Genomic DNA, 15,485 nt, shown 5'->3' with positions numbered 1-15,485 from the left:
GATTTGGTGGGAAGAAGTGAATGATTGTGGGAAGGGCAGAAGCGGAAGTTCAATTTTAGCCCGATCGTCGAGATCGGGATTATGTGAAGTGGAATAGTCACAAGGGTGTCATGAATGCAAGGGGCGTGCTCGGGAAGAAAGTCAGAGGTATTTGATGGGGTCAATGGCGGCCCGCGGCGCGTAGAACATTGTCGCGTGTAAGCGACGTCTCGACTATCGAGGCGTCATCGCGGAGTGGAGCTCGGGCCATCGTGACGTGTGGTGTTGGTGCTGCCCGCGACGGCGCGTCCAAGTTGATGCCTTGATGCCTGATCACGTGCACGCCTTGCCCTCACACCCCAGCCACGCACGTGCTGCCACAAGTAATGCCGGTGACACTGCATGAAGATGAGAGCGCATTGACAAGGATTGGAAAACAGCTGCACGTGTATTGGGTAGCACAAGATTTGACATGGAAATAATGTCGCTCAGCTTCTGACGTCCGTGGGGAGACATGACCATGAAGGTATGTATTCAGTATCGTGCATACTGGCTAGATCAGTCAGCTCTGAAGAGCAAACGGATTTTTGTGATTGAGGCTATTTGGATGAAACATTTGAATAACACAGCGCATTCCCAGAAGATAGCATATTCTTCCTGCACCCACATAGCACTCAACTCCATATTGATTGAAGAGGATGCTTCATTCTTGTTCTGCAACAGGTCCTCAGGTTTGGACTCCGAGAACCGATCTTGACAGATTTTGTGTTTGGAATCTTTGCTCTACTATATTGATAGACAGTCTAATCGTTCATTGATGCTTCAGATTCTTAAGCCTCCCAATGTTTTCAGAGCTGCTTTTTAGGGTTGTCTAATCATGTGACTAGCATCATGGTGCGGGGGAGGAGGCTGAGGGTGGATGTACTTTTCCTTCTTTAGATTAGCACCATCTGGGGTTCGGCAGAATGAGGCATGCCAAGGGCAGACGTAATCAATGCTGCAGTCATGACTGGCCAGAGCAGTTGCACATGACCTCAGCGCTGAATGGGCGACCGGACGGGGTTCGGTTAAGTACTAAAGCCGACGACGAGCCAATGTCTTGCACTCACATCCATGCCCGCTCCCTTGTATCTCTGGACCGGGTTATCGGATGCTCTATCATAGAATCTTATTCTTATCAACGTCATAGTTCATTGTCACTCCTGCCTCCTGGAGAGCGCTTCCCACGATGCGTTGGTCGATTGTAGCACTGGCAGCGCCCGTGCTGCATTCCACCCTCTCCGCAGCTTCGAGTCTTACGCCGCCGGCGCTGCCATTATTTGTTCGGAACCCGTATTTCAGTACCTGGCTGGGCCATGCTCGAGAAGTACCGTGGACCTCATGGCCCATCTTCTACACTGGCGAACACATTGGGTTCTCTGTGATGGCACAGGTGCCAAGCACAGGGAATGTATATCCACTCCTTGGAAGACCTCATGACTCTCTGGATAAGAGCGGTAGAGATGGGTATGATACGACTCTTGGGCCATGAATCCAGGGTCATGCTGACGGTTCGTCTGGCAGATATACTGTCAGTTATGCCGACTACAAAGGAGTTGAATTCGATGCGTCAACGACGAACTTGACTTATTCCATTCCGGGCGCGGAAATCATGCTGTCATTCCTGTCTCCCATAACCCCTACGTCGACTTTGCGCCAGTCCATTCCTGCGTCCTACTTCACAATCTCCGTAACCGGAAACGTGGATATCAATGTGTATGCAGATATCAATGGGCAGTGGGTAAGCGGGAATCGCGGCTCCCGAATCGTTTGGGATTATGATAGCGTCACCACAAAGGACCCAGAAGGCTCGAACAGCACGAAGAAGCTGAAGAGGTGGAGGTTCAAACGCGAGACCGAGATGTTGCTGTCAGAGTTCGGAGATCATGCAGAATGGGGCACCCTGCATTTCGTTGGCCCGGATGTAAGCTTCAATTAAAGAAGGTGATCGCTGGACGATGCATACTGACAACCCGTGAAGCATGTGTACCATGAGGCTGGAACTTCAGCCATTCTCCGACAGCAATTTGCTAAAAAGGGCCTTCTGAGGAACGCTGTGGATAACAAATTCCGGTCCATTATGGATGAAGAGCCCGTTTTTGCTTTTGCCAAATCGTTCGCACTTGGAAGTGACGGCATGTCTGGATATGACAGCGTCAGATTCTCTGTTGCGCTCATTCAAGACCCTGTTGTTCAATTTGCCTCAGCACGAGGACTTACTCACATGCGCCCACTCTGGAAGGCATGGTTCCAGACGGAAGATGAGCTTCTTTCCTTCCATTACTTTGACTTTGAGAGTGCAAGTAAACTGGCGTCCAACTACTCACAACAGCTGGCCATTGATGCATACAAGTCAGGGGCCGAAGACTACGTAGATATTGTCGCACTGTCTGCACGACAGGTGTTGGGAGCGACAACCTTCTCGGGAACGGAGGAGAACCCAATCCTCTTTCTGAAGGAGATTTCTTCTAACGGGAACTTCCAAACAATTGACGTGATCTTCCCGTCATTCCCATTCTTCATGTACACAAACCCGCGATGGCTGGCTTACCTCCTGGAGCCGTTGATTGAACATATGCTGAGTGGGCAATACCCGAATACCTATGCAATGCACGATCTTGGCACGCATTTCCCCAACGCTACTGGACATCCAGATGGCCGGGATGAATACATGCCAGTTGAAGAATGCGGAAACATGTTGATCATGGGTCTCGCTTTGGTGAACTCTCTTCGTCACTCTGAGCCTGAGGAGCCGGACTCCCTTTGGGTCGTTGGAAACCAGCCGGCGGCAGAATCCGTATTCTTTGAGGAGCCCCTCTTCCCTATCCGACTCCGAACTGTCGAAGGTATCGATAAGCAGGATGGTCCATGGGGTGGCTCAGGTGGATCGACGCTAGCAAGGAAATGGGTGCAACGCAGCTACCGATTGTGGAAACAGTGGACTGGATATCTTGTAGCTGATGCATTGGAACCTCACAACCAGCGTGCGTGGCACCTCGCTCTTGGACTCTGAACTGGGCTGACTGTGACAGTTTGCACTGATGATTTTGCCGGATGGCTTGCACTACAGACCAACCTGGCCCTCAAAGGAATCATTGGCATCAAAGCGATGAGTCAACTAGCCGAGGTAGCCGGGGAGAGGCGTGATGCATCTCATTACAAGGTAGAATCGAAAATCAATTCTTGGATTATTTAGTCATCGGAAACTGATGAATGAACAGGAGATTGCGGACACATATATCTCCAAGTGGGAAGAGTACGGCATGTCCCGCGACGGAACGCATGCCAAGCTGGCGTACAACTGGTACGGCTCGTGGACGACACTGTACAACCTGTTTGCAGACGCACAGCTGTGCTTCCACTTGGAGAAGTCGGACGATGAGATCATTGCAAATGGAGACGGACAGACGCCTATCGGCGGAGGCAGAGGAGGGTTTGTGCCCAAATACATCTACCAAGCACAATCGACGTGGTATTACTACGTGCGGCAGAAGTACGGCCTGCCGCTGGACAGCCGACACCTGTACACCAAGACGGACTGGGAATTCTTCTCGATGGCGATCGCCAGCAACCAGACGCGGCGGGAGATCCTCGAGTCCGTGGCGCGCTGGGTCAACGAGACGGCGACAGACCGCCCGCTGACCGACCTCCACGACACGGAGCACGACGGCAACTATCCGGGTTTCTATTTCTTCGCGCGCCCCGTCGTCGGCGGCCACTTTGCGTTCCTGTCGCTGCAGCGGGCCTGCCGCGGCAAGGCCATGGACGGTCTGTCCTTCTTGCATGATGTGGATGCGGAAGACGACAAGCTAGCTGCGCTGGCCGCGGAGGAGTTTACGGTTTACACTCGGGGGCAGCGTGGTGGTGAGCTATGATTTTCTCTCTCTCTCTCTCGGATAACTACCCTTGACCGTTGCATCGGATGCTCTCGTCCATCATTAGCTATCACGTACTTAGCTTATATCGCTTATACAGTAACAAATTGCATGACCGTATCATTTCTGCTCTCTGGGAAACTACCGCGTGAGGAATGCAATCAATTTAAAAAAAAAAAAAGGGGGCTTCGTTCTCGATCATCCTATCTGTTCATCCTAAATACCCGAAAAGAAAAATCCTGCCTAGGTGGTGGTGAACCTGAAACAGAGAGAACATTAATCAGGGCAATACATAGAGAGTACGGGGGAACCATTCCTTTCACATAGATATTAGATCGTTGTACACGTACGTGGTGGGTAACGGATGGACACAAAATGTCGAGACAAGCAAGGGCAGGGGGAAAAAAAGAAAGGGACAAAGCGAAGGAAGAATAGAATTCATCTGCCAATTGACACGTGGGGAAAAAGAAGAAAAGAAGTCATATTTCGGATTCTAGAAAGCAGAAAAAATGGTGGCGGCCATTTTTTGTCTTCCGCGGAAGAGCCCATAATCAACATGCATGAGAGAGACACACTACACAGTGGACATTTCTTTTTCCTTCATTCTCTCGTTCTGTCACAGGTGGTCGTTTCCTTTTTTCATCCAGGGAGAGAAGGTGAACAGGTCAGGTACAGGAAATGAGTTTCATGACAGGACAAGGGGAAAGGAAAAAGAAACACAGAGGATAGGATAGATCCGTTTATTTGGAGCCCAGGCTTGGGAAGTTCTCGTCGTCCACGGTGACGGCGACCGGCGCATTGCGGTTACCACCTCGGCCGTAGTCGCCCCGGCCACGGCCACGGCCGCCGCGGCCACCTCCGCGAGAGCGCGGAGGCTCGACAAAACGCATGTCGACCTCAAGGTAGTTCTTCTCCTTGCGCTGTTTCTCGCGCTTGGTCTTCTCGGTCTGGCCGGGAATATACGCCTCGTCGACCTCGTCGCGCTTGTAGGCCTTGGCGTTCTCCCACTTGCTGTCCTTGACGCCCTCGTTCGGCGCGCGCGCCGCCTTCACGCCCAGGTCCTCACGTCGCGCGGCGGCCTGTTCCGCCAGGTATTCCGCGTACGACTTGGTCTTCTCCGCAGGCTGCTGCTCTTCGCCGCCGATCACCTCCTCCCCGGCGGTCGCCTGGGCAGCTTCATTCTCGTCCTTCTTAGCAATGTCCTCGCCGACCTTCTCGTCGTACCACTCGGCCTCGCCCCGCTTGGAACCCCAGCCCTGCTCAACCTGCTTCTCGGTGTCGCTGGTTACAGTTCGTTAGCCAACACTTTACGTATTTCCTTTCAACACTAAAAGTGACACGTACGTATGACCCGAGCGATTCGGGTGACGATCGCTACGAGCACGGCCACCTCGGTCGTCGCGCGCCCGAGTTCCTCGTCGGTAGTCCTCCTTGTGCTCATTCACAGGGCGATTGCGGTTCTGGTAGCTACCGGCGTTACGGTCGCGGAACGCTAGTGGGATCACCAAGTTAGTGGCTCGTCCAAAATCATGACAACGGCGAGAGCCGCCCGATCGGGAGCAACCGGGTTGTTCTCATTGTGTCTATCACATTCCACATCGCAGAATTTCAGGCTCACCTTCTTCGTTGGCATTCAGGCGGCCGCCACGGTTCCGGCCGCCGCCTCGGGAACCGCTTGGAGGAGCTCCCGAAATCTCCTTGGGCGCATCGCGCTTGCCACGGCGAGGAGCAGGCTTCTCAATGGCCGAGGTCGGCGGTTCGGGCTCCTTATCGGAGTCGAGCTCTGGGTCGTTGCCTATACATGGACACGGATCGTCAGGTTAGATGATGATGTAATCGTGATATGAATTGGCTAGATCGCCTCGCAGAGGGAGGGGAACGGTACCCAGAAGCTCGTAGAGATTCTGGAGCAAGAAAAGTTCTGTCAGCTAGAAGCATTCACGGCGACCGACGTTGAGGTACGGACCTTGGACCGGACGTCCACCATGACGCCTGGCTGCTGGCGGAAGGCCTTCCTGGGGAAGGCGACCTGTTTTTATCGCGACAATTCGAAGCAAAGAGGAGGGGGAAGGGAGAGTCGAGAAAGGCAGAATACCTATGAAAATAGGAATTCGGCCTCTCGAAGGAAGCGAAGCTTGGGGGAGGCGGGCGGTTTGAAAAGATGATTGGAAAGAGATGCTGGTGATAAACGCAGGTGTAGGAGTTACGCAGGCCGAGGTGGACTTGCGAGCGGGTTCAAAGCGAGATTTGGTTTGTGGTTCTGTGGTGTCGCCCTCCGCCAATAGGAAGCCGCTGCGGCGGCCGTTTGCTAAGCGAACATTTTTTCCCCAGCTGTGGTGACGCTTGAACTGGACCAGATCCGGCGGAGAATTAGGGCTTAGGGTTATGTGCCTGAATTCTCAGGCCCTACTCCTACACCCGATCTAGTATCTACTTTACATACGAGTCTCGGAGCCTCCCTTCCTGCCTCTAATGAAGTCATTAGAAATTCCCTGCTTCCATGTTCGTCTGAGAGAGAGAGAGATATTCCTATGTACTCTTCATGATCCGAACTTTTCACAGGCAAACGCTATTTTCAGCAATTCCAGAAGCCATAATCATCACTGCATGTCCCATCCGAAACGCCCAACTTCCTCTCGTGACGCATCAAATGCTGGCCCAGACGAAGGGCTTCGACGACTGTACACCTGTGTGAGGTTTGCTGATAGTTGATCATCAATTTATATGTTTTTCTAGCCTTCCCTCTGTCCAGGCGCAGCTCAGATACCGCGCGGCCCAAGTGGGACAGAGGAGCCGAGGACAAAACATATTCAATCCGATCAACGTGTATCTGCTTGTGTATATCGTAATCTCGCTTGCCGGCATGGAATGCACGCGCGTCGCGGGAGACGGGTCAAGCAAACGAGGAGAGGAGTGAGCCCGTTGGAAGATCGTAAATCAGATCCTAGCAATCATACTCAACGTCGGAGATGAGCTTGCTCGTAACTGAACGGAGTGTGGAAGTGCATGCTGGCGCTCAGGCCGAATGTGTCACTGTCCATAATGGGCTCGTAATGGCCGTACATGGAGCCATTCGTTGAATAGATTCCCGAGTCAATGTCGGTTCCAGACAACGGAGGCGGTCCATGTGAGCCGGTCGGGCCCGGAGGACGGCTAAAGTCTGATACATGATTCGCATCAGTGCTGGCGTCCCGATGCTCAGGCTCGTCGACCATGTCGGCTTGGGCATCATAATCCTGCTCTGCAGAGGGATTATTCAACCTAGGACGAACAGAGCCCCATGGGTCGGGTGAGTGGGAAGGGGTGAGCTTGCCTAATTGATTATATTGTTTTTGGAAGGGCGAGGGATAGTACAACGACGACATCCCTGCGGCCATGCTGCCGGACGGGCCACCGCTGCCGGGCATCATGGGCTGTGGCTGGGAGGACGAAGAGGAGACGGCAGGGGCTGTTGTTGCATTGATGCCGTCGTCTCCCATGGAAGCCGATTGAGGATACCCTCTTTGCTGCGAGAGCATCGGGGCCGCCCGGCCCGATTGCTGCTGCTGCTGCTGCTGCTGCTGCTGCTGAGTTGAAAACTCGGCACCCTTTGGGGACATCGCACCTTGCAACGCAAAGCCCGGAGATCTGCCCGTTGTAGGTGAGGACAAGGAAGACGGCGACGGTTGCAGTTGGGGGGACTGGATGTTGTACGCGCCCTCCCGCGGCTGTGCGACGCCGCCGGGGGTCAGGTCGGGCTTTGGTGCGAGCCCGCCCGTTGAGTGACGCTGAGCGGAGTTCCTGGAAATGGCCGCGCGTTCCAGCGGGGAGGATTGTTTCGAGCCGGGCCGGATCGGAGGTAACCCGGAGGGATTCCCCGTCTTCAAGCGCAGCTCTGCTTGCACGTCGATGCCCTTCTCCAGGAGGATTCTCTCCAGCAGGGAGTTCTTATACCGGAGCATTAGACACTCATCGGCGGCGTTCCGGTGGCTCTGCTGCAGCGACTGCAAGGTCTCTTCATTGCGCTTGATGGTTGTCTCCAGCTGCTTGATATATTCTGTGCGCCTTTCGCGAAATGCTGCCTGGGCCTGCCGATTCCTCTGCTTCCGCTCTTCGGACGTGGCATAGATCTGAGCCCAGCCACCGCGACCGTGTCAGAACGCTGTCATCATCGAATGGACACACGATGAGAAGGGAACGTCATACCGGCTTCCGTCCTCCTTTTCGCTTCTGGGTCTGGGCGGGGTCTGGAGCAACCTCAGCCTCGAGCTCGGGGGTGGATACTGATGAGCTCAGCGACCCCGGGGCATCCTGAGCAGGCTCTGTTTTGGGGGGGACATCATTGTTTTCCGCAGGGCCGGCTTCCACCATTGAGACGATGCCAACTTTCGAATGACAGGGATGGGGAGATATCAGCCGGCGTCGGATTGATAACGATCTGATCTGCCTATGGCGGGGAAGCCGAATCAGATGGCGGCAATGGGCGGGCTAAACGCGCGGCTGCGGCTGTTGGTCAGGCACAGATGAAACGAGCGGCTCCGGGGGACTTTTGCATTCAATTCCAGTGACATAAAAGAAATTGCGTGATAGCGGGAGTCGTCGATAAATCCTGGGTAAAGGGCTGTGGGTTGCAAAGGCAGAATCAGAGGGTGAGGGAACGTGTGAGGTAAGACTAATGACTAAGAACAAAGTTTTTCCTCCGTTTTTCCCTTCCTTTCCTGTCTCGGTGCTCCCGCGGTTAGCGACTGGGGCCCATGTCGGTTCCGATCATCGGTCTTTGAAATTTCCATCAATTATGCTTGGGCTGCATTTAAACTATCCCGCCAGACGCACTAGATCCTGGTCAATTGCTCCGTCCATGCTCTGAGCGGCAATGAGACAACCAACGCTAAGTCTCACCGGCGGATCAAAATGGCAGACATCATATGACCATCCCATCCGTACAGAATAGCTCGGCGCGAAGGAGTGGGCTGCCTTTTCCAGAAACTGAACGGCCGGATCATTTGAGCAATGCGTTTGACGCGTGGATAAGTACTTGTTCCTCCCATCACTCCGCCGAAAGAGGCACGATCTTCAACTAGCTCCCAAAGCGTTGAGGTGACCAGTCACTCGTATGGACAACTTAGCTTCCAGTAGTCATGCCAGAGCTCCGGCATGGTAGAGCACTCAGAATGAAGAAATCAAGGCCAAAGAGCAACGTTTCAGAAAAGAAAGGCTTTAGGACGGCGACAGTCACGCCATTGCTTCCAAGGTATTTCTCCAAAGCCAGTTGGCTCCCTCAGTGGTTCAAATACCAAAGTATATAACCTCCCAGAGCACCGGAAGAGAAAAAAGTGTCCCGAAAACCCGAATATAGGGTCGGCCTTCGTGATCAGATCGCACCTGACAAATATATTGCCACATTTCTACTTCGTCTCTGGCAGATCTCTGTTCTTCGTCACAATTGCGATTTTCAGGTTACATATCGGTTTGACTGCCATGCCCAACCAGGCAGTCTTACTTGAGGAGTTGATTATACTTGGGTATGATGTACTCTGTATGTGAACTGACTGAGTGGTGTCTCTGCAAGCCAGACTGTGTAGAATTTACCCCCCAGCCGAGCCTTGCGGGGAGACGGTATCGCCCATGTAGTCTCTCCAATACGGGCAAGATAATACTTCTGAGGATCATAATACGAGTATTGATTCTCTTCTGGGATGAAGGCAGGATCTGAAAACCTGCCTCGAAAGACCAACAGAGCATGGAATTGACGGAATAGCGCGGGCGAAGTTCGCAAATGCCCAACAGGAAGCAGCCATCTAGAAATGCTACAATGGCGAAGGTGATTGTGTTTACTTCTTTCAGTGATTAAAATCGATAGATTCGTCACCCTGATTTCAGGAATACCGAAGGTCCTTTGTCGCTCTGGATTGACCACCCCAGAGATTTGGAACTCAAATTCACCTGAGGGGTGCCCATGCCTAAATAGACAAGATATAATACATGTAATTAACTAGTCTTGGTATAGTACACCGTCTCTCTTAACCGTTTGGGCTTGGGTTAGTCCCAGCCCTACTATTCAGGCCCAATTCCCCTCTCAAATGCTCGAGGAGTTTCGGGTCCTCTGGCCACCCGCCGAGGTCCTTGTAACGGAGTGTATTGAGCTTACACCTCGCCGCAACGACTAAGAATACTCCTGCCCTACTCCTATTTTGCTGGCTTCAACGTACGACACTTGATAGCTTTTGTATCGGCTTCATTCTCAACCCAGTGCGGGCCATGCATGATGACCATTTATGAGCCTGTGGCCTTCCCGCGGGAAAGAGACATCTCGTATCATGCATGGAGAAACGTACAGACATCGACCTGCCTTTGGAGGGAAAGCAGAAAGTGAAAACCCCCCTCATGCCGCCCCCATTGGTCATGCTATCAATGGATCGCCGATAACGAGTCGGAGTGGTTGTCGCAATGGGTGTGATGTATAAAACTGGGCCATATCCCTGACTCTGAAACCACCAGAGTTGAGTTCGAATTATATCGACTTGTTGTGATAACTTTTCAAAATGACCATGCCCGTACCGCATCCTTTTGACCCTCTCTCGCCAGAGGAAATATCCAAGGTGGCGTAAATCGATCCAAATGTTACCCGTTCAGTGCTGACGGGAATAGGTTGCCGATATCGTTAGAAACGCACATCCGGGGCAGAAAATCACTTTTCGGGTGCTGACCCTGGCTGAGCCGCCCAAGAAGTTGATGATCCCATTTCTGGAAGCCGAGCATCAGGGAAGATCCGCGCAGCCGCCAGCGCGACAGGCCCAGGTGCAGTTTCATTCGGATGCAAGTCCTGATCTCATGGAAGCGATAGTTGAGCTCTCCGCGGGGCGGATTGTAGAGAAACAGGCGTTGCCAGGTAGACACTCATATGTGGATGCCACGGAGATGGACGCGGCAGAGCGGGCCTGCTTGAATGCGCCAGAAGTCCAGGAGGCACTCCGCAAGCTGAAATTACCGGAGAATGCTACCGTCTGCATCGAGCCGTGGACGTATGGAACGGACGGACTGAATGATATGTCAGAAAGAATCATCATGGTCTGACTTACTCCTCTTCCCCGGGCAGAATACGAAAGTTGACGCTGTATTAATGCAGTGCTATTTTTACATGCGACTAAGTGAACACGGAGATGCCAACCACTACGCCTATCCCCTGGATATCTGCGTGGAGATGTCCGGGGATTTGACGGTGAAGCGGATTCTCTCGCTGCCGTCGGGTCCGAATGACAAGTGCGGACCCATCGAAGAACTCGGCGTGAAGCCCTTTGACCGCAACAAAATCCATGCGACGCCAGAGTATCACCCAGACCTGGTTCCCGACCGGCGAACAACGACGAGGCCGTACCGTGTGGTGCAGCCGGAGGGCCCGTCGTTTCAAACGAAAGGGAACTTGGTCATTTGGGAGAAATGGAGGTTCCGAGTTGGGTTCAACTACGTAAGCGTCCACTTGTCCCATGCCTGACACAATCTGACCTCCGAAGCGAGAGGGCTTAACCCTGCACGACATTACGTACGATGACCGTAGCGTGTTTTACCGCTTGTCGCTGTCGGAGATGTTTGTACCATACGGCGACAGCAGAGTGCCGTACATTCGCAAAGGGGCATTTGATCTCGGCAGTAACGGTGCAGGCATTAATGCAAACAACCTCCAGCTAGGTACTTCGACCTGCAGTTGACAGTCATGCGTCGTCTGATCAGATGGCAGGTTGCGACTGTCTTGGCCACATCAAGTACTTTGATGGATATCATCACACCATGTCTGGAGAACCGGTCAAGATGCCGAATGTGATATGTTGCCACGAGATTGACGACGGAATTCTGTGGAAACATACCAACTACCGGACCGGAAACGCTGTCGTGACACGATCGAGGGTGCTGGTCCTGCAGACTATCATCACGGTCGGCAACTACGAGTATATCTTTGCGTTTCATTTCACTCAGGATGCGGCTATCAACTACGAAGTGCGGGCCACAGGAATCCTATCGACGGCGCCGATTGACATCGGTGACCAGGTACCGTACGGCATTATGGTGGGACCCGGGGTGATGGCGCCATATCATCAGCATCTGTTCTCGCTGCGGATTGACCCGGCGATTGACGGGCACCGCAACACCCTCCTCGTGGAGGAGTCCCACGCAATGCCCATTGACGATCCTACAGTGCACAACCCGTTTGGCGTTGGCTACACGACGGTGACGAAGCCTGTAGAGCACGAGACGGGGCTTGACACCGATCACACCAAGGCGCGGGTGTTCAAAATTGTCAACGAGAATGTGGTGAACCCCGTCACCGGGACTCCGGTTGGGTACAAGCTAGTACCCCATTACTCGCAGATGGTGCTGGCACATCCCTCGTCGTACCACTTCCGGCGGTCCGAATTCGCAGAGCACGCCGTGTGGGTAACCCGCTACCACGACGACGAACTGTTCAGCGCCGGTAAGTTCACTATGCAGTCCCTGGGCGGCGAGGGAATCGCGTCGTGGATCCGGTCACGACCGGAGCCGCTAAGCGTGCGGAACGAGGACATCGTCATCTGGCACACGTTCGGCACGACGCATAATCCACGAGTCGAGGACTGGCCTGTCATGCCGGCTGAGAAGATGATGGTCTCGCTTAAGCCGGTCAACTTTTTCACCCAGAACCCGGCCATCGACGTTCCGATCAGCACGCAGGATCGCAATCAGAGTGTTTTGGTGGACTGCTGCTCGGACAACCAGTAGCCATCGGGTGGGGCCATTGGAATTAGAAGCGACATTTAGATATTAACAAGTCCAATCCGTGCTATCTCCATTGCTCAATGTAACAATGTTGGTGCTCAGTCACGGGGCAGGTGTGAACTAGCACTATTTATATAGAAATATTCACACTTTTGTCAATTCTCGGGCCGCTGGCCATAGACGACATAGCTGCGGGTGTCATCCGTGGTCAGTATTTTATCAAATAGCAGGAGTTGCGAAAAGCTATTGCATAGGTAACTCACAAGTCGAACATTGTGTGGATGTCGCGCTTCCGAGCGTCGGCCCGGGCCTGGCTGGCGAGAGCAATGACTTCCTCCTGGGTCCATTGTTTGTGTCGCGTCAGAGCGGCGAGGGCTACGGCCTCGTAACCACTCGCTTCCGCCCCGGCCTGACACCAGGTGCCGACTTTCTTCTGTAGCAAGAGGTTAATGCTAGGCCATTTATTAATTACTGTCCGGAGGAAAACTGACAAGATGAGGATCCTTCGGCCAGATGCCGTAGGGAATGATAAACTTTTCCGCATGGACGTTCACGAAGCCGGCGTCCTTGAACCATTGCTCCAGCTTGACACCGGGACGGACCTCGTATCCGGCCTTCTCGAACGCGCCATAGACTTCGTCATAGTACCGTTGGAGTCCGGTGCCATCGAGGCTGCCGTCTTCTGAACGCGGATAACCGTCCCAGTCTTGGAATTCAACCCAGCCACCAGGCTTGACTGATCTGTTTTCATAAAAAGTTAGAAAAAAAAAAATGAAAGAATTGTTCTGTAGCATACCGATAGCACTGCTTGATCAGCTTTCCAAAATCCTTGATGGAGCCGGCTAGATATCGCGCGTGGATAAAGTCGAATGGGTTCTTTTCATATGCCCATTCCGATTCGATGTCATCCACCAGGAACTTCAGGTTCGGAGGAACCCTACCAAAGGCTGTCAGTCGAGCAGCCCTACTCCAGCTTCTTGGGTCAGACTGACAGAGTCGGCTGAGTCGGGCTCAAATCACAACCGATCACCTGAAACAAACGGGTTCGACCTCAGTATTCGGTCCATCTAGCATCGCTCTCCATTTTATTCTTTTACCTCGGCCTCTGGGTGCAAGTCCGCTACAATGAGTGAGTACTTATGTTCAATGTCAGCCAAACTCGGCAAACTTACCAAAATCAATGGCCCAGATACCTGTCCCAGTTCCCAGGTCGATCACACGTTGCGGCTTCTTTATCGGGGCAAGATATAGTTTCCGGTGCAACAATTCAAGATACATCTCGTGCAACATGTCCAGACGGTTGTTTTCCGATTCATCGTTTGGGAGCAAGTATGCTAAAAAATATCGATCAGCTTACAAACTTTGGTCGGTCCGGCCAGATGTCATTTCATACACCCATCGCGGAACTTATGGTACCGGCGACCATTTTCATGCCGATAATCGAGCACGGATGAGACAAGCGATTCGCTGTACGATGATCTGTATGTCGAAGAATATGCGTAAGCATGTTTTGGGCTTCGGAGCGCTATGGCATTCCGTCACGTACAGTTCATCGCCATAGGACGAGTCATTCTCGAACTGTGTGAACAAAGTAAGCAACGCGTTCCGTTGTGTTTGAATGAGGGATACTGTACCGATGTGTCGACTTCGACGTTGGTCGGGGTATTGTTGATGATTGTGGTAGTTGTTTGCTCCTGAGCGGGAGTTTCCGCCATGGTGAAAAAAAAAAAAAATTTCCGTTGGGGTCGAGAGAGTCTGATGCTATCTCACACGTTCAAAGCCTAGAGAGTGGGATTTGTGTTCGAATAATATCCAAGAGCTGGTCGCAACAGCCAGCGAAGACGCTCTGAGTTGCTCTTCTGTGGCCAGCGTTCGGAACCCTAGCTCAGCATAAATATTTGTGAGTGGACAAGCAACAGGATCTTAATTCCCGACGGCGTTCCTGTGCCCAGCTTGCCATTGGGCGAATGGTAACAAGGGTGTTCCCGGGCTCTCTGAAATTCGCAGGCAGGGGCGTTTTTCCGAGATCCAACGTTCAAAAAATGTTGCTCGAGGAGACGAGCGTTCATAGCGTTCAACCAGTTTACGGTGCAGCGGTTCGCGCGGATTGACCCCTGCATTTGAACGCCAATTGCAGAGGTCCCCTGAACCCGGTCGCTTCATCTGCCAATCAGGGCTGACGGCTCGACCGCTCTTTTGTTTTAACAACGGACTCGCGCGGAGAATGTGCCCTCAAAAGAGGGGAGTGCATAAGTGTATCCGAAGCCGCCGGAAGGCAGGTCTACAACGGGCAAAAGGTAAACTATCGCGCCATCGTCGGTAGAGTACGACATGCATAGCACTATTGTTACAGACGATCCAGCCGGAATAGTAGGTTGGGTTATGCTGCAGATGAGATTATCCCTGCGGATTGTGGCTGTTCTTCCAGTACTCCAAAACGAATGCATTCAGCTCGCAGCTTTGGTGCAAGTATCCTCTTGGTTGTGATCGGGCCTGAAAGGCGTATTATAGACGAGCCCTACTGGTGAGAAGCTAAAACACTGCCATCGATTTCAAAACCGTGGAATATCTCGGTCGTACTATTTCTTGAGGGTGAACAGGTACTCTCGGGTGCAAGTCTTCTCTTCATTGTCTGATTTCGCTCTGCATTACATCTCGCAGTGCCTGCACAATAATACCAGCGTCATACACGTACGGTACTCGATGACCCTTTTTCCCAAGACATGCCATGTATATGAATATCATTGACGCCTTTGTAAAATGACCCTGTGCGCGTCGCCCTCCTGTACCAATTCCTAGGGCACATTGAATCACGTGGTCTCATTTGTTCACTGACTGTTAGTCGTCAGTTTGCACTAGCGATGG

General features: G+C 52.7%; 7 protein-coding genes across 7 annotated transcripts; 4 read left to right on the top strand and 3 right to left on the bottom strand.

The window, feature by feature from the left end:
• Nucleotides 1-1,207: 1,207 nt before the first annotated feature.
• VTN49DRAFT_2207 (uncharacterized protein) lies at nt 1,208-3,893 on the top strand (the record flags this gene model as incomplete). The annotated part of the gene is made up of 5 exons (XM_069409907.1): nt 1,208-1,485; nt 1,543-1,942; nt 2,000-3,002; nt 3,051-3,181; nt 3,240-3,893. 5 exons carry the CDS (start codon nt 1,208-1,210, stop codon nt 3,891-3,893), a joined length of 2,466 nt encoding a protein of 821 aa, XP_069268765.1.
• Nucleotides 3,894-3,940: 47 nt separating this feature from the next.
• Nucleotides 3,941-4,627, top strand: VTN49DRAFT_2206 (uncharacterized protein; the record flags this gene model as incomplete). The annotated part of the gene is made up of 2 exons (XM_069409906.1): nt 3,941-4,041; nt 4,459-4,627. 2 exons carry the CDS (start codon nt 3,941-3,943, stop codon nt 4,625-4,627), a joined length of 270 nt encoding a protein of 89 aa, XP_069268764.1.
• A 6-nt stretch (nt 4,628-4,633) lies between these two features.
• VTN49DRAFT_2205 (uncharacterized protein) lies at nt 4,634-5,880 on the bottom strand (the record flags this gene model as incomplete). The annotated part of the gene is made up of 5 exons (XM_069409905.1): nt 4,634-5,174; nt 5,238-5,385; nt 5,512-5,688; nt 5,779-5,797; nt 5,860-5,880. The coding sequence occupies 5 exons, from the start codon at nt 5,878-5,880 to the stop codon at nt 4,634-4,636; spliced, it is 906 nt and encodes a 301-aa protein (XP_069268763.1).
• A 620-nt stretch (nt 5,881-6,500) lies between these two features.
• VTN49DRAFT_2204 (uncharacterized protein) lies at nt 6,501-6,810 on the top strand (the record flags this gene model as incomplete). The annotated part of the gene is made up of 2 exons (XM_069409904.1): nt 6,501-6,589; nt 6,657-6,810. 2 exons carry the CDS (start codon nt 6,501-6,503, stop codon nt 6,808-6,810), a joined length of 243 nt encoding a protein of 80 aa, XP_069268762.1.
• Nucleotides 6,811-6,850: 40 nt separating this feature from the next.
• VTN49DRAFT_2203 (uncharacterized protein) lies at nt 6,851-8,243 on the bottom strand (the record flags this gene model as incomplete). The annotated part of the gene is made up of 2 exons (XM_069409903.1): nt 6,851-8,002; nt 8,079-8,243. The coding sequence occupies 2 exons, from the start codon at nt 8,241-8,243 to the stop codon at nt 6,851-6,853; spliced, it is 1,317 nt and encodes a 438-aa protein (XP_069268761.1).
• A 2,171-nt stretch (nt 8,244-10,414) lies between these two features.
• VTN49DRAFT_2202 (uncharacterized protein) lies at nt 10,415-12,623 on the top strand (the record flags this gene model as incomplete). The annotated part of the gene is made up of 5 exons (XM_069409902.1): nt 10,415-10,471; nt 10,521-10,940; nt 10,999-11,337; nt 11,384-11,558; nt 11,608-12,623. 5 exons carry the CDS (start codon nt 10,415-10,417, stop codon nt 12,621-12,623), a joined length of 2,007 nt encoding a protein of 668 aa, XP_069268760.1.
• A 152-nt stretch (nt 12,624-12,775) lies between these two features.
• VTN49DRAFT_2201 (uncharacterized protein) lies at nt 12,776-14,335 on the bottom strand (the record flags this gene model as incomplete). The annotated part of the gene is made up of 10 exons (XM_069409901.1): nt 12,776-12,809; nt 12,884-13,053; nt 13,112-13,361; nt 13,417-13,557; nt 13,613-13,650; nt 13,718-13,740; nt 13,793-13,954; nt 14,014-14,099; nt 14,167-14,198; nt 14,255-14,335. 10 exons carry the CDS (start codon nt 14,333-14,335, stop codon nt 12,776-12,778), a joined length of 1,017 nt encoding a protein of 338 aa, XP_069268759.1.
• Between the last annotated feature and the right edge of the window lie 1,150 nt (nt 14,336-15,485).

The sequence above is a fragment of the Thermomyces lanuginosus genome (assembly GCF_041956635.1).
Source record: "Thermomyces lanuginosus strain ATCC 200065 unplaced genomic scaffold VTN49scaffold_27, whole genome shotgun sequence".
Taxonomy (NCBI): Eukaryota; Fungi; Ascomycota; class Eurotiomycetes; order Eurotiales; family Trichocomaceae; genus Thermomyces; species Thermomyces lanuginosus.
This window is presented reverse-complemented; position numbering and strand designations above follow the sequence as displayed.